This window comes from Anomalospiza imberbis, chromosome 8, assembly GCF_031753505.1.
Source record: "Anomalospiza imberbis isolate Cuckoo-Finch-1a 21T00152 chromosome 8, ASM3175350v1, whole genome shotgun sequence".
In the NCBI taxonomy this organism is placed as follows: domain Eukaryota; kingdom Metazoa; phylum Chordata; class Aves; order Passeriformes; family Viduidae; genus Anomalospiza; species Anomalospiza imberbis.
In genome coordinates, this window is record NC_089688.1 from 18,736,385 (window position 1) to 18,762,984 (window position 26,600).

At 41.4% G+C, this 26,600-nt stretch overlaps 1 protein-coding gene across 3 annotated transcripts in view; it reads right to left on the reverse strand.

Annotated features, from left to right (window-relative positions):
• Nucleotides 1–18,431, reverse strand: part of SLC16A12 (solute carrier family 16 member 12) — a 28,827-nt gene extending 10,396 nt beyond the window's left edge. The window contains exons 1-2 of one of the 3 annotated variants that reach the window (XM_068197613.1): nucleotides 18,229–18,431; nucleotides 333–539 (exon numbers count right to left, since the gene is read on the reverse strand). In XM_068197613.1, the coding sequence (XP_068053714.1) occupies nucleotides 333–442 (110 nt within the window). In that variant the 5' untranslated portion in view covers nucleotides 443–539; nucleotides 18,229–18,431. Of the gene's footprint in view, nucleotides 1–332; nucleotides 540–9,605; nucleotides 9,801–18,228 lie in introns of those variants that run through there. The other 2 variants (XM_068197611.1, XM_068197612.1) reach the window with 2 other exon arrangements.
• Nucleotides 18,432–26,600: the final 8,169 nt, after the last annotated feature.

Here is a 26,600-nt window from a genome sequence, read left to right on the forward strand (position 1 = left end):
CCTCCCCAGCGAAACCACTACAGCCTGAAATAGCTCTACCTGCCGCAGGCCTTGGTTCTGTTAGAAATCAGGGAGCGGGTGCTGAAAGCTAGAGCAGCTGTCAGAGGAGGCGAGACTAAAGCCAGAGGGCTCGTAATCCCTTGGTTGCCCCCACAGCTTTAGGGGTTTCAGGAAGCCTTGGAAAATGTAGCAGGATAGAGTCTGTACCTAACCAGAACAGCCCTGTCAGCTGCAGGACATCAGGGGAGATAACAAACCTTCTTCCTAAGGCGGGGGGAAAAAAAAAGCTAATGCCACAAAGAGGCCAGCAAGAGAAGCAGCAGTGCTTTTACCTTGTCACGGCCCTGGTGCAGATAGTGACGAGGAAGCAGCCAGCAACAATCATCCATCCCCAGCCTCCGTCGGGAGGGCCGGCGCGCCGGGCCCGGCGGCATGAGGCCATGGCGATCGCTCCGCTCCTCGCCTCAGCGGCAGCGCCTGGCTCCGGCCCTCATGCCCGGCGCGGCCTGGGGCTGCTTGGCACATGGGGCTGCGGCCATCTGCGGAGAGAAACAGCCACAGTGAGGACACACCGCACACGCTGTAACCTGAACGGCTGGGCACGACGTCCTGCCTCAGCTCTCCCTACCACAGGAAAGGCAGCGCTTTCTTTCGCATGCAGTTCATGAAAATTTGTTGGAACCAAGAGGGCCATCAGAATTTGAGCCAGTGTCTGGTATCATGCTTTTCATGATAATTTGGGTGATTTGTCCAGCAGTTGCATCCTAGCACACAATAATCTCTTCCCCGCTGCGTGTCACTGCATACATGTGCACGTCACTTTACTGCTGCCCGTCACTCATTCACCTCCAGCAGGCTCCCCCACTCATGCCATCCCTGGCCTGAACTGTATTTTCAATTGCAATCTCTACTCAAACTAGCTACTCTTCCTTGTACACAATTTAGTGCAAAAGTTTTGTTTGAGAGAATACAGTTTTCACCTTTGTACAAGAAGGGAATGTTTACTCAACAACCAGAGCAGATCTGATGATAAAATGACCTCTGTATTCTCACAAGCTAAACCCCAGATGAAAGCTGTAATCAGCAGGACACAGCAACTTAATTTTGTGAGCGTGGATAGTTCACAGAAGGTCAGAGCTAGCCTGTCCCTGTCTCCTAACCACTTAAATCAAAACTGTGTCTGCATCCAGGCCATAAAATGGTCTCTAAACGCACACTGGGTGGTGCAGGATGCTGCAGGAGACCCGGTGACAGCCACTGGATGGACCCTAGGTGAATAACTGAGTCATGTGCTTTGCTAAGGGGACCGACAGCCCTCAGTCCTTTTGCATCAGTGACTGAATGGCAGGGCTCGACCGAGGGATGAGTGCCCCGATTTTCTCAGTGTAGGAACACGCTGTGCTGGCTGTCAGTGCTCAATTTCAGTCCATGCTTCTGCCATCACCAGCAAGCCCTTAGCCTCTGGATGGATCAGAGGCTTATAAGACATAGACAGAATATCTGGGATGTCTTTCAGTTTTGCTTGAAGAGAAAGCTCAAATACCTTCTATCTCACCTAGCTACAACAGATGCTAAGTATGCAAGATTCCCACTGACAAGAACCACAGGCTTTCCAGGAAGCCTGTTATGACAGGTCAGAGGGCTACAGAGCCACTAAAAATGGTAATTCAAAAAAGCAGCTCCATGGTTAATAGTGTGCATCCTTGGTCCTTGAAGCTGCTCAGACAGGTGATGCTCAAGGCTTGACTCTACAAAGCCCAGAGCTTCCTGACCCAAAACAGCAAGACACTGTAGAACTAGCCCTAAACACCACCACATCTGAACCTTTGAGAAGTGTTCATCAGTGACCTCCTTGAGATATCGAGAGTTGCAGCTCAAAACCAGAATTATTTTAAGAAAACATATACACACTGCCAAACTCAAAGGTGAGCAAAGCAGGAGAAAACAGGTAAGACAAACAAAAAACACAATACGATGAAAGCTTAGTTGAATTCCTACTAGACTGTAAATAATATCCTGTAACAACACTGTACAAGAGGATCAAAAGACTCTTTCAGAAAACAAAATCTTTGGTAGTGTTGGCACAAATAGATTATATCCTGATTTGTCAATGAAATCTACCATCAAATTATCCTGCCAAATTCACTTGAACAAGCAGAGCCAGTACCACTACTTTGCACCATGTGGCCACCACATTTTGCATCTAACACTAAGGGCCTTGGGGTAGATATACTGCATTACTGCAAGTTCAGTAAGTTATGTTCAAATACCTGGAAGATTGAATAGCCCATAAGAACCCATGACTTAACAGGGCACTTACAAAGTTCAAGGCATTTAGCTCAAAAGTTTCCTGGCAATCACAAGTAATATAGTTAGGTGGAGTTTGTATAAGCACATGATCCATCACAGAGGGATACTGAGCACTTCTGCAGAGTCTTGGCAAGGAGAAGGTTATTTTGGGTCTGAGCAGTATCTTTCATTGCCCATTCTACAGGAATGAAGGGGGGTTGTTTTGGTTCTGTGTTTTTTTGGGGGGATTTGTTTGTTTGTTTGTTTTTGGTGGGTTTTTGTTTGTTTGGTTGGTTGGTTTGTTCATTGGTTTGGTTTTCTTTTTCAAGTTTTGATTATTTAGGGTGGAGGAGGAACTTCCAGGAATGCCAGAATGGATAACAATAACCCTTCGATAAGCAGAAATATATACAAAAATTTTCAGAGGAGTCAATCTCCACATACAGAGCCCTAATTAAGTTTAATGCATTGACAGTGGTAGCTGGGTGGCATGGCCTCAGCCTAGATCTCTGGCCCAACTTCCCAGGCAAGCTTCAGCTCAGGGTTGAGTTCACATTTTTAGCTGTACATTAACGCACTTGGGAAAAATTTGACGACATATCAGGCTAAGTAAACATAGATTAGGTGTTTGGTTACATGGTTGCTTGCTGTTATTTTCCCAGAACCCTGCCAGCAAACATTTAATGAGGTTACAAGCAACTGAAAACAACCATATTATAAAAAATGCCTGGCCAACAGGAAAAGGCCACCCAGCCTCCCTATAGCAGATTAGTGCAAACCTCATCTCCTTGACTCCCCACTTGCTCCAAGGAGTGCTGTGCCTTTCACAGCCACTGAACTAATAGGCAAGTTAAATAATTACCTTTCTTGTTGCTGCACATGTCTAAAAGCACTTATTATGTCCACCTGACGATTTCATTCAGAGAGTAGGAAACTTCATTTACTTACACCCTGGTGCTGTTTTCTAATTATCTTTATGGTGGATATTACAGATTATAGACTCTGCAAATGAAGTTGAACAGCAAGAAAGCACACTTTATCTCAGCAATCATGTCCTCCCCCTTCCCAAACATCAGTTTGCTTTCATGTTGCATTTTTTCTCAACCTTTCTGGTATAGGATAAGACTATTTTTGAATATTTGATCCACTGTAAGGCCTGGCAGCATTGGCTGTTATTATAACATATCTCAGATGTACATGAAAGTTCCTGCTGCTTGAGACAGCTGAAGGAAAGCAGGGTTAAAATATAATCTCGCGAGACAGCTCTATACTTGGCTAGATAATTTTCACCCAAGCACTAAATAAATGTGCTTTGCTGTGAGTTCAAAGAAGATGCAAGTGAGGTGAAGATGGTACAAGTTCTGCTGATCCCTTGGAAAGCCTTAGTTACACAATATGCCCTGGCAGCTTACTAAACAGTGACTCTGTTCCCCCAAGTTAAAATATTAGGTTTAATTTGGCAGGATAAAAAACCTATCAGTTACTTCAGCAGCTGTTTTTAAGTAGCCTAGAAAGAAAGCAAGTGCTCCTGAGAGCACCTGCCTTACTCAGTCGCTCAGCAAGCAGAAAGGAGGGGGTGAGGTTACTAAAAAGGCACTACCATAACCTTGCACCTCATCACCAGGTCCCTTTTGCCAGGAAAAGGAGCACAAAAATCCACAGCAGCTTAGCAACCAGCCAGCAAAACAACAGGAGCCACTGACCTTTTAAACAGCTCACGGCCAGCTAAGTGCTCACTGCTCCCTCTGCTCACCTCTCCTGCCACCCTAAAGGTTTCCTTCTTTGAAGTAATTCGTTCAATAATGATATCACAACAATATGAAGATGCAAAGTATTCGTATGACAAAGGACAGAGGAGCAGCAGGTACAGTCACTGTGGCCTGCCTGGGGACCAGGGGTGGTGTTTTTCCTACCTTGCTCACCTGCTCCATTTACAGTGCTGGCAACTCCCCTGTCTCAAGAAATACCCCCTCCAATGCCTGACAGTTTGGATGCTTTTTGAAAATGCTCCATTTGCAGAGGGATACACCTTCAGCCAGAGGAACAGGCATAGGGTGATGTTTGTATCACAGCTGGTCCACAGCAGGAACACACAGACCATAGTGGGCATCCCACTTTACTACTTTCTTATTCTTCACCCTATCCTGATAACACAAAATCAAAATGGCTCTGTGTGTTTAAATGTCTTTGCAATTTATTTCAGAACTGCATGGAAGGATTCTGTGCAGTTTATCCCAACAGAGCTGGCCCGAATATCTATTACCAGCATAAATAAGCACAGAATCCAACACTTTTACCTGTTCCATAATGCAGAGAGGTACATGTCAGAAAAATGAGAGACTCATCTAGAATTTTCTTTGTGGACATACAGTTTATCTGTTTGGATGTGAGATACATCCGAATAGATAAACTGTATGTACCACTCGCTGCCTTTACCATGAAAATGGGGTGGGAGAGGCCTGAGAAACCTGTGATAGTCTCTGTGCCCAGAATGCCAGGACACGCTTCCAGAACAGGTTCATGCACACCAATGAATTTAAACTGTACTTCTCTGGTGAACAACAACACACACAGCTTTCAAAGTCACTTTAAGAACAATTGTGCAGATGAATTTTATGAACAACAAGTATAGAGCAGTTTAAGCACAGCTGGAGAAGATTCATTAATGCGTGAATGGTAACAGAATTGCATATATTTACTACATTTAACTTATGCACCTAGCTCTAGGGCAGTTTAATATCTTCTTGTATTTACCCTATTCACATAGCTCTAGGACAGATCTTTCTTGTTCTTCAGATTGTACCAAATACTATTTCTAGGCACTTGCTACATTCATGTTGACCTCTTGTTTTAATATTCTCTTGCTTTCTTTTCCCTTTGACTGCTGCATCTTCAATGAAATGAAAAATTAACAAACTAAAGAGCTATAAATAAAAGAAAAAAACAAAAAGGGTGTGGTGTGACTATCAAAGATAGAAGAGAGAAGAAGGAAAAAGCGAGCTAACAAAAATAGGTATGTTCTGTGGGACAGTGGAGCATAAGATTAAATATTTTACAGGTTTTGAAAGAGTTCATTTCTTTTACGTATCTTGAAGGATCAAGGATGACCACATCTGACCACAGACCAGAGTCCTTTCCAGAAGCTGGCTAGCTACCTTAATTTATACAGTAGAGCACATTTAAATGGGACATGGTATTTGATATGAGCACAGAAGATGCAGACAGCTGCAAACCTTCTATCGACTGGCCTAGTTAGGAGAAAAGGAGGTACTCTTTTTTGGGTTTTTTCCTGTTTGGAAGAAACAAGACACTTTTTCAGCCTCTTTTGCTTCTCCATATTTCCCCACTAGCAATTGCATATCATAGTAGGCACTACAGCCAGCATTCTGGCAGGCAGCTAAATTCTAAATTGTTCTTAAATACATGGAAGATACTTAAATTCTGTGCAGCTCTTGAGATGCAAACTCTATTTCTAATCTAATCTATTTTCTCCAGTCAACAGCTGTCCTATTCTGCACCCCGAGTTAGCTATTTAACTCAAAAAGAACAGCTTGTTTTGATTTCAGCAGTCTGTTTATCAAGAATTATATGATTATGACTTTGACTTGTTTAAAAACAACCCAAGAGGTTTTCTGCAACCCTATGTTCCTAAATAAAAATAACTCTATTGAGCATCTTAAGGCTGTTACTTTATATTGTCAGCTTTTTTCTGTTTAAATATGTGTCTGTCCAGTCTCTAGACAAAAACAAAGTTTATGTTTTTCTGAAAAGAATGGCTGATGAATCCATGGAAATATTCCTTGTGTGAGCAAGTAATCTTGCAGATTATGCACGTCTTTGTGAACAGGGTACACATTCTGCTTCTGTGACCTCCATAAAATCTATATCTCTCCAGCATTGTTAAAAATGGTTAAAAAAAGAACTGCTTACCCAAAATTTCATTTAGGGAATTGTACCAGATTCAAAGTAAACAAACGAATATCTAAAAAATTCCCAAAACAAAACCAAAATCCAACCTGACTTTTAATTGTTGCCATAATACTAAGACAAGAGGCACATTAAGACAGATTGTAGTAAGTGCTTCATACTTTTTCCAGTTTTTTATCCATATTATTCCTGAATAAATCCGGATGTTTTATTTTGATAATGTGTAACCACTTTTATACTTTTAAGGAGGGATTTCTCTATGATACCAAATAAAAGCATCATTAATAATCTATTTTTTTTTTTGCAGTAGTACTTTGGGGCTTCTAATCATAAATCAGTGTCACAGGGCTGGGCATCATAAAAACATCTGATAAGAGTTTAGAAGACTCTAATTTATCCAAAGAGTCAAAATACTAAGAGCTGAAACATGAAAAAATATGGGAAAAGGAAGGGCTGTAGAGTAGCACAGTGTTCGTTAGCTGCTCCTGTGCCAAGCAGTCACTGGGAAAGGAAGGGCCATGCTTGCCTCCCATAACAATCACTTTGCCACACTGGCTCCTTAATTTGTCAAAGCTGCCAGAAATTTCTAAATCAAATGGTGCAGCCGGAGCCACAGCAGGAGTAGTTACTGTCAGTAATGAGAAATGCAAGGTGAACATCCCTTGTCTCTTAAAACCTTTGTGTGGGGCTTACAGAAAACCAGCAGCCTGACAGAAGGGATCTACAGAAAAAGGTTAAGCAAATGATAATGGAACCCTCTTGACTCTTCTACATAGCTCCTGGCTAGGTTAGTCCTTAAATCATGCAGTTTAACTACAGAGGGTAAAAACCGCAAAGGAATATTTTTGTGGGAAAACATCTTTGCAGAGAAAGCTTGACTTTAACTTAACTCCACCTGAAAATGTGCATTTTTGATTGATACTCTTCAGGGTTTTTAAACAGGCACGGTTCTCACCATTTCATTTCTCACTGTGATGAAAAGAATAGAGAGCCAGACAATTTTCTTTGAGCACATGTCTGTTACTGAAATCTAAGCTGAGACTGTCAGTGAGCACACCCTTAGCAAGGCTGTGGTCACACATGTTCCATCTTATGATGTCAACATACATATGTGTCAGAAATCTCTGATGTTTGCTATTTTTCTAATATCTCTCAATTTTTCAATATTCCTACATTTTCGTAATGTAGAAACAGATGGTGGGTAGACAACAGTTTTTGGAAAGGTTTTTTATTTTTATTTTATTTATTTATTTATTTATAATTACATTACATTTATCTGTTAATTTTGAGTTTGATAATATATCATTAATGGTGATTAAACATGTCTTCAAACACTTATTTACTGTTAGGCTTAAATATGTGATAGTACAATAATTTTTCTGAGTAATTCCTATCTGTTCAAGGATCTGTGCACTTCTCTGGATCAGGAACTTATTAGTGTTTTCTTATACCCTTAAAAAATGTCAACATCTGACCATGATTGTTTGGAAATTCTGAAAAAGCTTCTTAATCAAAGTGGTCTTCAAGTGACAGTTTTCCCACATCTGGTATAGAAATTTTTCCATCTTAAGGACAATCTTGCCCTGAGAAAGAATGCCATTGCAAAGCTGCAATGGAACATGAGCGAATAGCACATATTTTTTCAGACCATTACATAGTCGGTCTGTGGAAATCACTACTCCCCCCTTTCTTCACTGATTCTGCACCCCAGATTCTACTTTGGTGATAAGGATCCAAAAATTAACCTCTCTTAGGTTAGCTGGAGATGACCTGGTGAATCATATAACAAGCAAATGCTGTTCCAATCCCTCCAGAGAAAATTAGGGTGCTCTCAGAAATGCCAGGAGTGCTCAGGCACCAACAGTGCAGCTGTGCCTGGGTAAAACTGAGGGGCTGACAACATGGAGACACATCTCCCTGAACATACCTGGAAGTGCCAAAGGCTACCCAAAAGCTGTGGTTGCTGCCAGCTTTTGTGTCTCATCTCTGAAAAGAAATGAGTGCTGACAAACACCAGCTCCAGCAAATATCCTCGGTAGGGAGTCCCAGCCTGGAGAAGCACTGACAACCCTTCTGCCGTGTCCTGGGAGAGGTGACACCCAGTCCAAGCTCCTGCTCAGCAGAGGAGATCCAGGAAAGCAGGAGGCAAGGCCAGGGGACACTTGTAAGCCCTCACCTAGAAGTCTCAGTGATATGCTTAGAGAACTTGTACCTGTACTTGGAGCTCTTTCACAGTTATCACCTTTTCAGCCTTTCTGTTTATGGAAAAACCTTGTTCAAGCCATGCAAAACTAATTTGGTTTATAATGTCCTTGATGTGCCTGGCTGGGTTTTAGTAAGATTCACTGAAACAAAGACATATTTCCCCCATATTCTTGAAGAGTTCAGAGCTGAAGTGGCACTGCTGGGTTTTTAACAATTCACACAGAAAAAATACTTTTCACAGTTAATTTTCAAGATGTGAATCCTACACAAGTGCTTTCTAAAAGGAAAGGAGATGATTGTTTTAGAAAACAAATTCTGTACCTACAAAACAAGTTATCCAGAAGGTTGTCTCTATTTCTCTGATGGTTTAGGGCTGCTGATAGCATCAATTCATAATCATCTTCATTGTGCAATATTTGCCAAAGCTAATCAGGCATGGAAAGGCAAGGCTGGTTATTTCCTTTTGTTCACACAAGCTTATGTTCTGAAACAAAGCTATTAGGATCCTTGATGCCATGCCTGCTCTTCTAATGGACAATATGTACCATATGATAGCAAACTGTCACTGTGACTATTATTTGTCTTAGGGGGTTTTCAGCTGAAATCTTAAACTCTGTAAAAAAGTCAGATAGCCCTACTATCATGTCAGAGCCACAAATTATTTTTCCTTTAATAATGCTATTGTCTATTCAATAGACAATGTCATTGTCTATTGTAATTGCGCATTAAGATAATCCCCAGCAGGAATGGTGGAAAAATCTCCAAATACTGGACAGACAACTGTTCAAGACAAAAAAACAGGATGTCTGTAATTTCCTGAAACAGACTTTCAAAAGCAACTACTGATGAATGTGGCTTTACAGGGTTAGGTACTTCTGAGAAGTCATTGCACAAATCACATTTACCTTATTAAAAAGGATAATATATTATAATAGATCCATAGGTACATTCCAATGAACACATCTCTGCACAACTAGGCTCACGTGTGTCCCTGCACAAACCCTTCAGAAAGCAACAAAAGGGAAGCTACTAAGTTGGGAAGGAAACATTAAACACTAAAATGAAAGACAAAAAAACAGACTGAAGTCAAGAGGAAAAACTCTTAGTAGGCCACACAAAATACACCTCTGACCAGGAAGAATGCATTTGACAGCATGCACACAGTGAAATATGCATCTACTCACAAGTAACTGTTTTGGTGAAATCACATGCTGGATGTTAACAAACAACTGAAGTGTCTTGGGCAGATCAACACATTCTTCATGCTCAGTCTTCCATTCAGCCTCACTGAGCCATCCATGTTTCAACTAGATCCTTGTTTAATACTGTATTTTAGTTTTCAGGAAAACTTTAAAGCCTTGAGAGAAGTGCCCCAGGTTCCCTTTGCTGAGTGAATACTGGTGCAGCTGCTCGATTACATCATTTTCAGAAATGATCAGCAGGAACTTTCCATGATACTTAAGGGTGTGCTCCTGCTAGTCAGCATTGCAGCCCAGAAATACAGTTTCCCAATGTTATGTTAAAGAACATTTCTCTTCATATAATGTTTTTGCTTTGATAAGTGAAACACAGAAAAAAAATCACCCTGTTATACCTTAAGTATGTTTTACCATTGCTCTCCAGATTTCTATTTTATTTTCTTTAAAAGTTAGTTTCTATTTTCATTTTCTTGGATGTTCCCATACATATCCTTAGCTTGTATCCTCTCAGCTCCACAGACACACAGAACTGTCAGCAAGCAGAATGTTACAGTAAGTGTTCAAACAAGCCTGGGATGGAGATGTGATTGGAAAGAATATTTAGAAAAATATCTGACCACAAGAAGCACGGGATTATCTTAACTCATAAAAAGCATGAGACCAAGGGATTTGCACCAAGGGACCCAAGGGTGCCTCTGGCAGGAAAACAAACCTGTAAGTAGTGAGGGCAGAAATTTTACAGAAGAGAAGTTTGAGTTACTCTAACAGTAAATGAGACACTATGTAGAAAAACAGGAAGCCACTTTCCCCAGACTGTATCACATTTGCCTTTTCTCTTCACCATCTACACTGTAAAGCCAGATAGCTATAAAAGAAGGAGGAAAAGAGCCCATCTGGAGGAGCAAGACATCAGGGAGTCATCTTGTTAAATGTTAGAATGCAATGATAAGACAGCCCATAAAAGGTGAAATTTTAAAGTACTTGAAAAGGGAAAGAAAGAAAGAGGCTGATGCTATCTAAGAAAAATAACCTAGAAATTTATGTAAGAACTGGTTATAAAAACATTGGTAAAAATCCTCTGCTTCTTCTTCCAATTAAACCCAGTCCTAATTACAGCAGCTGAATATTTACAACCCCAGAATGATCACAGCCTGTCAAATCTCCCATAAAACACCCAAAGGCTATGAGCAAACTCTCAAAGTGAAACACTTCAGAATCAAACTACACAGCCTCTGCTTTTTCATCTGATCCTACAGGCCAACTTGCTGGCCATTTATCATAGCTCTTGAACCACTGAATTGTAAAGTTTAGAAAAACAAAAACCTGGATAAAAAAATTAAATAATAGATTGTAGAACTAAATATAGGCTTTCAACCTGGTACCATGCTCCAGGATGTACTCCATACAAGTGATAAGAAAGTTAAAAAAAAAAAAAAAAAAAAAGCAGTCCTGGCTTTTTGCTCTCAGCTTCATCATTCACATTACTGTAAAGGAGCCATGGTGAAGAAATGCATTTGCTGCCTGTTTTCCAGTTTAGACTGGACAGACATATGAGGATCATTCGGTCAAAGTCTCACCACATGTCAGCTTGGGAACAAAAGAACAAGATTTAAAAGGACAACCCCACAGTTATCCTCTTATCCTGTTATTCCAGCCAACCTTGTAAATGTCTCTTACCTAGATCTCGTTATCAATAATCCTTTTAGTGGGATCAGTTTCACTTTAAACAGCTTATTACATGGATGAAAAAAGGAGCAAAAATAACTCAAGAATTATCAGAAAGCAAAAACCATTTCTAAAACCAATGTTCGTATATTGATACACAGAGGATGATAGTCCTTAAAATCTTCTCACTGTGAATTTTTTTCTCTAAAAATGAACACGTCCTAGTGATTTTTTTCAATAACATCTTCTATTTACAATGGAAATTCACCCCTTATAGGGAATAAACTGTAACTATCAAGAAGGTATTATTTGAATTGCATCTTCTGAATTACCTCAAAGAGTAATTTGGAGCATCCCAAAGAAGAGTTGTTGCAGGGAATTGTTGGTTTACCCATAAATTCATTGGCACCATAAGAACAAAGGGATAATCTTGACCTCACACTAAAACTGATAAACAAAAACAAGGGTCCAATTAAATTATTATCTTGCTTTTTAGCAACAAGATCTCTCACTGAGTTAAGTTTCCATTTCCAATTTACTACCACTGGTGTATCTTGGTACCCTGAAAAATATTGGAAAGATATTGGCAGCAACACCTGCCTATGAACCTACCTAAAAAAAGCTCTGTTGCACTCTCCAAATCCTTCATCATTAGATAATTTTTCTTCTTGAGTGGGCATTTCATCTTAGGGCAGGATGCATTTAATAACATTTAAATTGCAACAAAGTTCTAAATTCACCTGAAGCAAAAATAGAATCCCAACAAACTTTCAATGAGTCCACAAGCATCAGCAGATTTCCTTTTCCACCTCTACTGCCACCCTAAAACACCCTCCACTGGTTTCACACACTGTCCTGTCTGTCACCACCTTCACATCCTCTGTTTTTTTCCCCAGACAGATTTTAGTTGGTGCATTGGTGCCTTTCCTATCGGGAGGCACTGATACACTGACAACAGCATTTACAAGCTTGTTATGTTCTCTAGAAGCACTAAAACTAGGGGATTTATTTATTTTCTAGGAGTTGCTTAGTGTACCAAGTTTTCACAACTGTCACCCAAGATGTACTTTCTCATTTAGGTAAAAGTAAAAATTGCCTCCTAAAAGAGTACTCTGCAAAGTACCTCTGCCAATACACCCAAGGTGCCCATGCAAGACCTCTCATCTGAAATAATTTGTTAACCCACACTTTCTGGCAAACAAAGCTTGCAAACTGACAAGTGTCATTTTACCGTCAGTCACATGTGGGCTGATTTTATGTAGCTTGCACCACAAACCAAATGCAGAATTACATCATATGAGTTGCAATCCCTCAGAGATTACCCTCCACTCCATTAACTTCATTAGAAATAGACCAGACGTGTGGGATAATTCTATTTATTCTTTCCAACTTGCTATTCCATCAGGCTAAATTAAATGGGCACTGATAGAAAGAACTCTGACCACAAAGAAGTGATGAAACACTGGCTTCATGGAGAGCAGAGGATGGTGGAGCAGGCAGGGAATGAGTCACAGCTCATCCTAGATTTCCCATTCTCACTTGCACTGCTTTGCTCTACTGCCCTGCCTACTCTACATCTGGATCCCTAAGCTAACCAGAAGGGGAACTGTTCACAGTTTTGGATCTGTGCTGTGCCCCACAGAGCTAAACAGGGTACAGAAATAAGAGTGATTGCTTCTACAGGAAGCTGGCTCTGGCTGGGAATCACAGGGATGTCTCTGCTAACAAAGCGATTTTGCCTTGCCAATTTGCATCACGGCCACGTGCCAACCTTCAAAAATGAAAATTAAATTATACCAATTTAATTGTTCTCCAACTGCATCCTGTTTTGACTGCTTAGATTTTCACGTATTTAGGGTGGAAGCCAGGTCTTTCAATACATAATGACAGAAACTGCATATTTTTGCTGAGAGTTTCAGGGTCCTTGGTGATCAGCTGTGATGCCACAATCAACACATTGTTCATCCAATACTAATTTTTCTGCTGTCATCAAATTGTATTTTATGGCAGCTGCATTTCCCAAATTAAATATTTGGGCCACTTTCAAGGCAAAATACCAGATGCACAGAGAAATAGTCTGAACTGATTTAGATGAGGAAACAAAAAAATTGTTAATTCTATACTTAACACTGAAAACAGCTTTCATACAAAAAACTCCAGCTGCTATTGGAGCACAGTATTGATATTGGTCAAGTGGAGAAACTACCTGGTCTTTGTAGCCACTCAGTCCTTTCAAGAGGGAAAGTGCTGCTCCTGTCAGCTGCCTTTTCTTGCTCAGCTGATTTTCATTCCAGTATTCTCTCTGCCCACAGGAGAGAATTTTCTTCAGTCTCTTTAAAAATGCACTTTGGATTTCTGCTGGTGTTATCACACTATAGCTGCCCCAAGGACCATTCAGACTAAATAAAGAAAGAAAAATTACTACAAAAGTTTAGAAAGAGAGCAAAAGGGAGTCAACAGGCAGAGGACACCTTCCCAAATGGTCTTTAGTCAAAAAAAGTAGTGTTGGCTTGTTAGATGAGGCAGGTCAGATAGTGTATCTTTCAAGCTTTTATGTAAGAAAGTGTAATTTAAGGAGATGTTTGCATGGAAGCAGGGTTGCTGAGAGACAGTCAACAGAGAGAGAACTCTCCAGGAACGTATGGCAGCAAGGACATGATCATGGTCAACACTGATAAGCAGTGGTTTGTTATCCAAACTGACAGGATTGCATCTGGAAAGCTGCAATGTTTAAAAACAAACAAACAAACAAACAAACAAACAAAAAAGCTAACTACCAGAAATGTTTGTTTCTTTAAAAAACGGAAAAATAGCTGCCTATGAGAAGTGTAACAACATCTACATATTCAAATGGCAATAGCACATCAATTCTTCAAGGGCCAACTCAGAGCAGTTAGCCCATATGATGAAACGGGAAACCTTTATTCCCATCGAGTTCGGGGCAGTAACTAATTTTAAAACCAGCTGGGGATTTTTATTGAACACTGACACCGAGGCACACTGAGTGTGATGTCCCTGGCCCAGCAAATTTCAAGCTCAATAGCTGAGAGACTGGATTCAGCATTTCAGTGACAGAAAGCCCTTGAATGTGGAACCATTTTGGGTTTAACTCTCCTTATTTCAGGCCTTTCTTTTAGTGTTCTCTTAATGGCTTTTATGGGAAATAAAGGTGATGAGCTTGAAGGGCTGATAACAGCGGCTTCTGGAGAAGGGGGAATAAACACAAAGTCAAGAAATTACCAATCCAAATACTCTGGTACTTTTGGGAATGCATAGGAGTAAGATGAACATGGAACCCATACTCCCATTACAGTATCAGATAAAGAAGACAGAGCAGAGAAGAGCTGGGACAGTGACCCCAGAGTAGCAGCACAGCCCTGCACTGCTCCCTTCTCAACTGTGCCCCCACCACCACTGAAACAGCCCCCAAGACACTGTGGCCAGCAGGAAAACCATTTGAATCAGGAGAGATGTTAACTAGGTAATCCAACAGCACCACAGACTACAAGAAACCCCTAGAGAGGCAAGGGATAGATCCCACTTCCTACACTTGCATTTCACATCTGGGAAATGTGAATCATTACATCAACATTTAGAAAAATCCAGAAATAGCAGAAAGGAAGGAAGCTTTCCTTTAAAAAAAAAAAGTGAAAGACAGGAGACTGTTTTCATCTTGAACAAATGGAGAGAAAAATGTCAGCACTGTCCTGCTGAGGATAAGGAGCTGAATTCTCAACTCCAAAAATACTTCCAGGTCCTATTCAGAAAGGGGGATGCATGAATTTGGTGGTTGCTAGCTAAAACATCTCTGTTTTGATACTCAAAATCTACCTCTAGGAACTTCTGCAATAGCTGGGAAACAGCTTTCATGTTTTTAAATATCCAAAGAAAATGTTTTCTTCTTCTATTTGTTTTCTATCAGGCACTTTGCTTCTGACATTGCAATTGAGAACTGAAATTTCTTTTACCATATTTTCATCTGCACTTTCATCCAATGCTTTAAATGGATTTGAGAAAAGATTTCAATCATTAGGTATACAGTTACCCCAGAAGAAATGGAGTGTAAGTGGTGCATGTAGGCAAGTACACTGGCAGTATGTGACAAAAGTTGAGGAATCCCTGAAGTTTGATCACATTTCTTGGCAAGATATGGCAATAATTTTTATGGTATTCCAGTCACTCACAGATTGCACAAGAAACTTGGAGAGCTGGAAAGAAAAGGATGGCAAATGGGTTCTCTATAATTTACCTACAAGTAGGTTAAAAAAGCAAATATGTACATTATAAATAAATATCCACATATGGTCTAGGGCTTCCCATGATCATTATTTCTGGACAATTATGACAACCCTCTGGTAGCAACTAATGTATTTACCATTCAAAAAGCATTCAAGGACAGTATTACCCAGAAACTGAATAGATGCTACTGACAATGAGAACAGTTAAAGAAAATAATGTTTAATAGTAAAAGAATATTTCCCATGTCTTGTTTTTACATCAGTTTTTAATCCTATCCACTTAAATAGCATTACCCAACTTGCAAGTTGATGTAGAATGTAAGCCTGATTCCTGGTGCATATAGGCGTGGATGTACAGCCCTTACACAGACTAGACATAAAACACACATTTAAAAAATACAGTTGCTTCATTTTTCTCTTATTTGCATGATGCTCTGAGGCAGCATTCACACCAAAGCCCAGAAAATCATGTTACAATAAAATACCAAAAAAGGAAAAAGACCAACAGTTTTTCAGTGCAAACTGGTAATGTTGTTTAAAAGTAAACACTAAAGACTCTTCATTTACTGCTTTCTTGCTTCATTATCTCATCAAACAAAACAAGCAAAACCTAATAAATATGACACATAAACCAAATAAGAATAAAAAATTCTTTTACTTTTTTTTTTTTTTAAGTCAAATAAAAGCAGCAAGAATATCTTGGTTTGTGGATAACCTGTAGATGTCCAACAGTGAACTGCAGTTGAGAAACAACTATGCAGTAGCATTTGTATTGTGTGCAAAGTAACCGACAGAGTTTTACTAACTAATACCAAATTCATCCCAACTCACAAAATACATTGTTGCATGCCCTCAAGCCAGTTCTACAATTGCCAGCTGCTGCAGGCTCTGGGGAAGAAATCTGCCACAAATTGCTGGCTAATCTTACCAATGAAGAGCTCATCTTGCTGCTGAAGAGATTACCTGCTGACTCAGGGGCCTGCACAATTTAAACTGCTGCAGAGACAAAAGTGATGGATTTTGATCTTACAGTGTAAGGAAAGATAAGTGCCTCCTGGCTATACCTGTGTTGTGTGGGCTCCTCTCTACTGCCACAGTGTGCCAGACAAGTGTCATCTGAGCAGCACCCACTCTCCGGTGCTGAAAAATGCTTCTTCCAAAAACAGGAGGATAAGAGACCTGAACACCAAAGATTTCATACTTAGAAGATCCCAGCTTTCCCTGCATGCAGTTTTATCCAGCATCCTACAAGCTGCAGAGAGACAAGGAGCCAGTCCAGGAAAAGAGAGTCTCCACCTGGGCGTCTTCACCCAGAGCACCTGACCCACTGCCCCACTGCAACAGCTCTCCCACTTCCCAGCAAGTGCAGAACGCTTCTGCAGAGGAAAACAAAACTACCAGTTCAATAAGCTCCATAGGAAGCACCTTCATTTCCAGTGAAGAAAAACAGAGTGATTAGCTTGGACAGCTTCAGTTTTGGTTTTTAAAAATTTCACCTTTCCAAATGTCTCCATCCCACAGGATGGGAGCTGCAGGCAAGCTTAGCTTGCAGTTCTACTGCTCACAGTCACATCAATGTGTGCCAGTTACCGCAGGCAACAATATAGCTCATAAAATAGGTCTTTTGCTCTTGTAAGGCTGCTGTAAAGAAAACCCTCTTAGGAAAAAATATTAAAATTAAGATTTTTATTTCTTTTAATCTGCTTTTTTAAATCTACGTGAGACTCTACAAAGATAATCCAAACTGCAGCTGTAGTGGCCCACCACAGGATAGAAAAGGTAAGATATTTTTCATCAATGCCATGAAGTTTCTTGTTTCAGGTTAGAAAGAAAAGGTTATTTTTCTCTGTTGAATAAAGACACTAACAGCATGGAATTTCTTCCTCAAGTTCCACGAACAGGAACGTGTACCATCATCCTCTAAATATGCACTCCTGCTAAATGGACAATGTGCTGTGTTTTCTTACTGGTTACAACAGGATTATGACAGAGAAACAACGTATCTAAAGTAGGAATGAAAACAGGTCCTAAAACAATGCACAAAAGCATCAGTGCTTTCCAGACTAAAATAAATGGTAGCAGATTATGGAAAGTTTACATTAAACTGACTTCTTAGTCTCACCATATCAATTAAAACAGTGCTATTTGTCTAATTGCTTCTGACATTCATCATTTAACAACAGGTCTACACTACATTCAGAAGTATATTTAACAATTTATGTAAATGTAAAACAGAGTAAAGTGCATGCATGTAACAATTATGAACTCTAGGATTAGAGGCACCCTCTTAAGGGTGGTTTAATCTTCCCTTTCAGAATTTTAGGCATTCACCTATTCCAGCTAAATATAATCTGATTAATAAAATTCATACCCCTATCATACCCAGATCTATTTTCCAGAAAAGGGAGAATATACTCCAAGAGAGAATAGTATAGGGAACATATCCTTTAGTTGTACACATGGCTATAAATCATGAAAGTGAAATCATTAGATGAAAACTCAGAGTTACAACAGAAACAGAGAATCATATCTTTGTGTATACTGCTAACTAACAGCACGTGCACACAACTGCATTAAGATATCTGAGCGTTCAGCTACATTTTTCAGTCAACTGCCATAACCACATGTCATCATCCCCTCTGACCACAGCTTGATAAGCAATTACTTCTGTCAGCAGCAGTGATGCCGGCAGAAACAGCCCTTACCTCCTGCTCCCTGCCACGTGTTCCTTCCTTTCAGGCCACCTTCTCAGCCCTTAACAGCAGCCACACAGTCAGATAGATCAGGGTAAAAAGTTATGAGTAAAAAGGAAGAAAAGGTGCTTTTGAACCCAGTGCAGGCCCCCGATGCAGTTCCACAAGAGCCCCACAAATGGTTGTGCTAGTCCAGCTCAGAGGGTGGCAGGGGGCTGCTTACGCAAGCACGGTTCTCTCAGGAAACACACGCCAAATCTCTCCCTCAGGAAGCAATTGTGTTTGCACCAAAGCATCTGAAAAATCTTCCCCCCCTGTGCCCAGGCTGTTGGACCTTGGCCTGGGAATATGGATCCGGAAGGGATCCCTGGGGGTGTCCTCGTCCCTTCCTCACAGCTGCAGACAAGAACCAGCTCAGCAAATCCGATCAGTCCCGAGCCTGTGCTGCAGCAAGGCAGCTGTCAGGTGAACGGTGCACAGCTTGAAGCTGAAGTGAATGTGCAAGCTGGGGCAAAAAGAAAGTTCCTGAGGTTTCCCCTGTTTACATATCAGCTGAATCAATTCTGATAAAGCTTTGTAAAATCAAATTACACATTGGGCTATATTGTTTTTCATCATCACTTTCCACCTTCAGGTGAAGGTAAAAGTTAATGATTGAATTTTAAAGTCATTAATGTGGAAAGCCCTTAGGGAAGCCCAGAGAAACCTTCCATTAAAATACAGCTTCTGTTACACTGCTGCAAAAAATGGGAAAATAAACATTCAATACAATGCAACTGAAAAAAATATTAAACAAGAACAAATTATGAGCTATGTAGGACTAAAAATAAACAAAACCAAAAAGACAGTAACAGCTAATGATTTGAGGCGAGCAATAACATGGCCCTAAATGAGGCATAACAGAATCACTCTGAGGAAAATGCAATCCTGTTTCACTTCATTAAGTTTCATGTTATCCTCCAACTTCCCAGTACTAACAGAAACGTTTCCTCACTGCCATTGTAGGAGTGGACTTACAACAGACTCAGCTGTCCCAACCAGCTTGTTAACTTAATGAAATCAATTCAGAATGCTATCACAAAACCCCAAATTCATCCCAAATACCTAATTAACAACTTACCTGTAGACATATTAAACAGAACGGGTCGATACATGAGCGGCAAATTATCAGAGAGTTCAAAATAAGGATAATACTCACTGTATCTTTTGGCTTCTTTTTTTCCTTGAATAGATTCCCTGAATTTAGTCAGCTTGTGTGAACACACAATTTCCTACAAGACACGTACCACTTAGCCCGAGTCTATTACTGCACACATGGAAATACCCTGTGTTAATACCCCAGAAGAGAGACCCAGGCTGTTCAGGATCCGGATCGCTGTGATTAGCTGCTTCCACAGGTAACTGTCCCTGCGGAAGGCCAGAGGGCGGCTCTGCAGCCCGTCATGGAGCAGCCTGTGCCTCGGCTTTCGGGGCCCTTCGGGGAGCCGCTCACACACAAACACGCGAACACCAACACACAAAAACACACACACACATACACACAAACACATAAACACAAACAAACACACGAACACAAACACACAGAGCCGTGCGCGGGCATCCCGGTGACAGCCGCGGGTCCGCACGCACGGGGACGGCGACAAGGCGCAGCACTGCCTGTCACACCTGCCTCGGAACAGGTATGCTTGTTCTGCTTATGCAACAGAAAGAAAAGATACCTGAGCTTCCTCATTCCATCCAGCAGCTTGAACCGCTGTTTATCCTTAAACGCTGTTTACCTGACTAGCATCTTACCTAACCTACACCTTTATATATATATACACATATATATATGTGCACGTATATACAGTTCTGTCATTAAATACTGGCGTTTACATTCATTTTTATTGATTTTTCAATGTTTCCGCGGTTCTAAGGCTCCACGACACAGGCAGGGCAGGAAAGTGGCTCGGCTGCAGCCGCACCGCCGGGGAGCCGCGCTGCCCGCCCCGCCCCGCGCCCGGCCGCGCTGCCCGCGGGCCACCTCTCTGTCCCCCGCTCTGTCCCTCTCGCTGCTGCCGGGCCCCGCAGCCCCCACACCCTAGCTGCAGGCTGCAGCCCCCACCTGCAGGCTGCGGCCCGGGAGGAGCCCCCGGCCGCCCGTGCGCGCTGCCCCGCGGGGGCGGTGGCCGGTGCGCCCGCCCCGCCAGCGCGGCCGTGACCGCGGTCCCCGCACGGGAGGCAGGGAAGCGGCTCGGTTCCGGCTCAGCCCCCTCCCCCCCGGCGTTTGCCCGGCCGCCCTGGTCGCCCACCTGGCCGACTGGTTGCCCCTCCCCGCAGCGGGGCCCGGTGGGCTCGGCCGAGCGCTGCCCCTCGCCCGGCTCCGTTAAGCTCTTTTCGGAGGCAGCCGGAGTCCCTCCTTCGAGCTACCTTCACCAAGACGAAAAAGTGCGTCTCAGCAGTGCCACAGGAGCTTTCATCGCATTAAGAGGGATTTTTTTTTTCTTCCCATCGAGGCAAAGTCAGTACTGGGATTTGTGGATCAGTGCTTTCAGGCTTTTTGTAAGTTATTTTAAACGGTTCCAAAGTCAGGCAACATTCAAAAGTGGAAATAACACCAGAACTTGTGCATAAGGATGGTCCTCTGTCACACACACCAGCTCTTCCTGCCCATTAGGAGTCATGTTGCTGTTTGGCAGTTTTCAAATTTTCAAACGCAGTTCAAAACCCCAGACCAGGGGAAGGACTCACGCCGATTTGGACCCTAGACTCTTGGAACAAGTTTCAAATTCCAGCAGCCTTCTGTTTATCCAAGAAAGATAAACTAAGTGGCCTGCTGAATACTGCATGTGTTTTTGGGCAAGATCTGGAAAGCAGCAGGTCTTTGCTCAGAAAGGACACTAAACATCCTGTGACACTTTCCATGAGATAAAATGGGATTTTTCCTTACCCTTCTTGTTGCCAGACAATAGCTGCTTGGTCCTTGTCTTTCCCCAGGACCTTGCTGCCTTTCTGTGCTGCTATGAAGAGCAAGTGCAAAGCTGCCAGGAGTGTACAAGCAGAGCCCTTGGAGGGTGGCAGGGAGCTGTTTGCTCTGCTGGTCTTCAGGATAAGTTCAAGCATACATGATTTGGGTAAGCATGTCAGCTTCAGGGCAGATTATTAATTGGAAAAGACTTTGTCTTTTTTTTTTACTTTACACTCTTTTTTTTTTTACAACTTTTTTTACTTTACACTCTTTCACACATTGCAAACCACAAAAATAAAGTGCAATACTATAGAATTCAACAGGTAAAAGAAATGTTTTTGCAGTTTGGAGAATGGTTAGGTGCTATGAAACAGTGGATGAATGGCCTTCCTACACAAAGAATGTTCTTAATTTAAGCCTTTATATACAAATACCTGTTAGACACTGAAAACTGTACTACCCTCCTTCCACTGCCCTCCACTCCCATCTCCCTGGGAGATCAGCCCTGCACTTGCAGCCAGCCAACTCTACAGGACAGGCTGCAATGGCGTGCTCAGAGGAACATTTCCAGATCTGGTCACTAACATTTGGATCTACAACCTTTGGTATTCTATAGCCAAAGGAACCCAGCTTCCCTGGCATCTCTAAAAAATTAAGCCAAAGACTAGGGAAACTACAAGTCCCCGTGGTTCCTTCAGCCCCCTCTCTGTGTCTGTAGTCCAAATTTTGCCAACTCCAAGGCAAGAAGGTAAAGTACCCACCACTTGAGAGCTGAGGCTCCTTTCTGGAGGTGAAAGCAAGCTCTGTTTCTTACTGACACACAAGATTTTAGCAAGATATCAAAAGACACTGATGCATTCCTAAAAATATGTGGCTGTGTAATTCATATATGTAGTCTGGGATAGAAAAATGAGGGTATGTAATGTTCTCCTCACTTTTTCATGGACAATTCCTGGAACATAAGACCATCATTCGGCATCAGACCAAAAGATGCATTTAAAACCAGGCAGTTTTTAATGACAATCTAAACTAGATGAGGGTATGCCTTGCTACCTACAGTATGTATCATCTTCAGAATATTGAGAAATTTTGGCAGAAGCATCTTCTCTTTCTCAATATGAAATAAGTATAGGCAGATCAATACTTAATATTAGTTGAACAAGAGGATGATTCATCTCCTTTTACTGATTACAAACTTCCACATTTCAAATCTTTAATCCACGTCACAGAAGTCCTTGATCCAAGCACACACTGTAAGATTTCTGGACACATTTATATGCACGTATTTTAAAAGATCTGCATTCCAGCTAGCAAGTGCAATAATTTTTCACTGGAAAACACAGATTCATCACTAAAATGTCCTATGGAAACATAATTTAACAAAATTTGGCTCTAGAAATGCAGAAGCTTTAAAAAAAACTTGTATTTCAAATGACTTGCTTTTGGCAGCCTGCTAGGTTTCCTTGCTAGCAGGCTTTATTTTGGTGGAAAAAGTGAAATGAAATGAAATGTAGACATTTTGAAATTTCCCATCAGAAGAAAAACTTAATTAGACATTGGAATTTTTCACAGCATGGGAATAATAAATTTGAATTAGTTTTACTTGGAAGCAAGCCTTTGCACAGCTATTCCAGTTTTTCTTCCATACTCACCAGAAGCTTGGGCTATTTCAATCCATACAGGAATCTGACACCAAATACAGGCTGTAATGTCTCTCCAGTCTGAGGAGACCTAACCATTGTCATCGTTCTACCACTTTTCAGTGCATCATGTTTTTGTTCTTCTGGGTGACAAGTATGGCTTGCTGTGCTCTCAGAAGAAATGGTGTTGGCAGCTTGTCCTGCTCATCATCAACAGCCTTGCCTGTAGCAGCTCTCAGGGAAATGCACAAGCTAAAGAAGGGTGAAGTGGGGATCAAGGCCTGAAGGCAGTGCAGGTGGTCTTTATCCTGTTCACCAAATCAGCACACAAAACCAAGTAAAAGAAGATGGTGCACCACCAGCAATTCTTCACACCTCCACAGCACAGAAAACAAGTCCTTTGGCAAGAATTTTCTGCACCTCAGACAAAACTCTGGCTGGTAGTTGCTGCTGCTGGGGCTTTCAGAGAGAGTTCCTACCCAGCCTGGGATATACTGTGCCCCTGGACAGGTTTTTGCCCTAGCTCACCTGTAAAATACACGGCTTAACAACTAGGACTACTTTCAATTCAGTTCCTACTACCTAATTGTTGTATTTGTTGTGTTCACAGGCTGGGGGAGAAGCTTCTTTGGTTTAAACTTTAATTGATTACTTTGGATAAAATATTCCCATTGATTGTATCTACAGCAAACATTTACAGAGTTAACAAACACAGAAACTATTGTCATTCCACACAGAAAGTTACAAGCATCAAAGATTTCCGTTTTATTTGGAGAGGTACCAGATTAGTTCCAGAGGCACTTATGCAACACAGAATCCTACAGATAATTTTTTTCCACCTGTGCTTGGTACAACAATTTTTTCCCCCATTCATTTGCTTTTTTTCTCCGTGAGTTATGCATGTACAGACACAGGCCTAAACCAGAGCTAACTAAAAGAAACTATCTGCTCCGAGTAGCCCAATATTTTGGTAAATATTTCAACATTGATTACCCATGGCCTTGCATTTCAGTATCAGCCACGTGGCTGCAAGGCCGCTGCCATCCCGGCAGTGCCAGGGCTCGGCTCCCTCTCCCCGCAGGGCAGCAGCATTCCACACCTCAGTGCTCTCCAGCCAGCGCTGCTGACTTTGTAACTGGTGACACAAACTTCATCGACAGATTTCTGATTCAAGCCTGAATCATGTTTTAGTACAGTGTTTTCTTGTTTGTGTTTTAAAAAAGTTCTCTGCTGTTCTGCCTTTTTGGTGTGTGTCCCAAATTTCCCTTTACTGAGTTGCCAGTCATACACCACTGCTTTCTAGCACAGCAGGGGAAGTGGAATGGTCAGGGGCTGAAAGGGAACTGACTCTAAATTACCTTCTCTCCTCCAGTGGGTCTGTAAGGCAGTAGGCTAGAAAAGGAAGAGCCAGTTCTTACACTTTTGTGAATAAAGGTATTTTAATGGCATAACAATCTCCACACAGGACAGACTTCTGCGGTGTCTCACGCCTATAGTCAATGGACTCCAGAGGGGTGTCAGGAACAGCTCTTTTGCTCCTAGCCTGATCAAGGGGCTTATCATGCCAGACTTGGTGTCTTAGAACTTTATAGTAATGTACACAAAACAAAACAAAACTTTAAGCAAATTCCCATAATGCTGTGAACCAGATGTTCACAAAAACCTCACAAAGGCACTTTTATAATTGCCTTTCAGGTAGGAGAGGTGGAATAGAGAGAGATATGTTGCATGGCACCTTAAAAAAAAAATCAAGCTCCAAACTGAGGAGGAAAAGATTAGAAATTGAAAAAAGAAGTCTTCTTGACTAAAGTAAGCTGACCTCCACGGTTCGTCCAATGAATAAAAGGTGAATTTGTCTGCAGGGTTTGGTGCCTTTTCTGCTTACATTTTTTTTTTTATACAATTTCTTATATGATGAGAGCAAGGAGTGGAGAGGAAATATAGTTCCTGATTGTTTTCTGCCCTAGCTGTAAAAGAGCAGGTGTGAAATGTGTTACAGGTCAGCCTGCAGCCACCGTGAGGAAGAAGCTTTAGCTTTCCTTGCACTGCTTTTCTCTCTTCTAAGAGGCAAACCAATGATGCTTGGGGGCCACTACACTGCACAGGCAAACCTGCTGGAGAGAAGTCTACAAACCTTCTATAACTGAAGAGAAGAGAAAACTTAATTTCTAAGCTAAAACAGAAGTGACAAACACTGGGAATTTGGGAGTGTTTTTGGTTTATCTTGTAAATACTTCTGGATTTTTTGTGCACAGCATTTTGTAGCCAAGTGCAATATGCTGAAAGCTAGCTGGGTAACAGCATGCTCCATGCTTAGGACATAGGAACAGCATGTTTTTGTTTACTTATTCAAATAGCAGTAGGGGTGAGGTGCTCAAAAAACAAAACAATTCTACTAAAAGGAACTAAATTTTTTTAAAGTACACTCAGCATTTTGTGATTCATTTAGCCAGCCACCTGTGAAAATGCTAAATTCATTTGTTTAGAGGTTTTTCAATTAATATGCATTATTTCACAGGTAATTTTTAAAATATAAAAAAGAGCAATTTTCAAAAGAAGAGTGTGTTCTCACTGTTCAAATCAATACCAATAGTAAGGTTTTATCTCCAGGTGAAGCCTATCCAGTTTTTTCAGAGCAGCCTCTCATAGCTTCAGTTGCTTTGTCCACATTACACTACTGCATTTCACAAAACAGATGTTCACAGACCACCTTGGCTGGGCTGACTCCACTGCCTCCTGCTGACAGTCAGCATGTCAGTGGGGTAGTGCCAGTGGGCGGACAGAGGGGGCAGATGTAGGTAACACCACTATCCCAACTCAGTATTACAGCTACAGCTTGGTAATGGTTTACTGTCTTACATGAGAATATTTCCATTGCAGTCTCCTAACTGATGCAGCTGTTCTAAAAGCTTGTAGGAAAGCATTATGGTCAGCATCTTTCCTATGGGCTTGAGATACTGATCTCTTCATCCTTACTGAAACACAGGTATTTCCACTTTCACCCAACCTAGCATCTGCATTAGAAACGCCTACAAGCTGAAACCAGCTGTTTTGGTTTTGTGCAATTTGTTAACATATTAATGCAAAACAAATCCCCTGACCAAGTCACAGCACACCAGTGGCCACACACCTTGTTGCTTGAAGCACTGACCTCTGTTGTAACAAAATGCGTTATCAAACCAGTGCCTGCCCACGATGAGACTTGCTCTAAGCATTGTTCCCTGATGCTTTCGAGGCTGCAACAGAAAATCTGTACTCCCTTGCAAGGAAAAGTTCATCTCACAAAAGATTTTAAACCCAAAAAAGCATGCCATCTTGGAAAAAAAAATCCTAACATATTGTATGAGAAAGTGGTAACATGGTTAGCTGAGACCACATCTTCACAGATGGGTATAAATGGAAATCTCGGTAACAGGTAAACTCTACTCTGTATGTGCACTGCCAAGGCTGCTTTGGTACCTCAGCATTTGCTACAAGGCAAATTCTGCTTTGTATTAAATGCCCAGATTCGCACAAACTTTTAAGTTTGACAAGAAATGAATGGATCACCCACTCAAAAACCTGGAAAACTACAAAGTTGTCAACTTGGAAAGATGCTTCTGAAGGTGGAAGTGCCCTGATCATCACAACAAAATAAGCAAAACCACTTAAGAAAAGGGAATGACACATTGTTTTAAGTAAAACATGATGTCATTTCATGCTGTTTACCCACCTTCATTCCAGGTACCAAGACACAAAAGAGACCATGGTCTTTTTCACAGCCTGTGTTTAATTTAATTCCAAATTCAAAGATACCT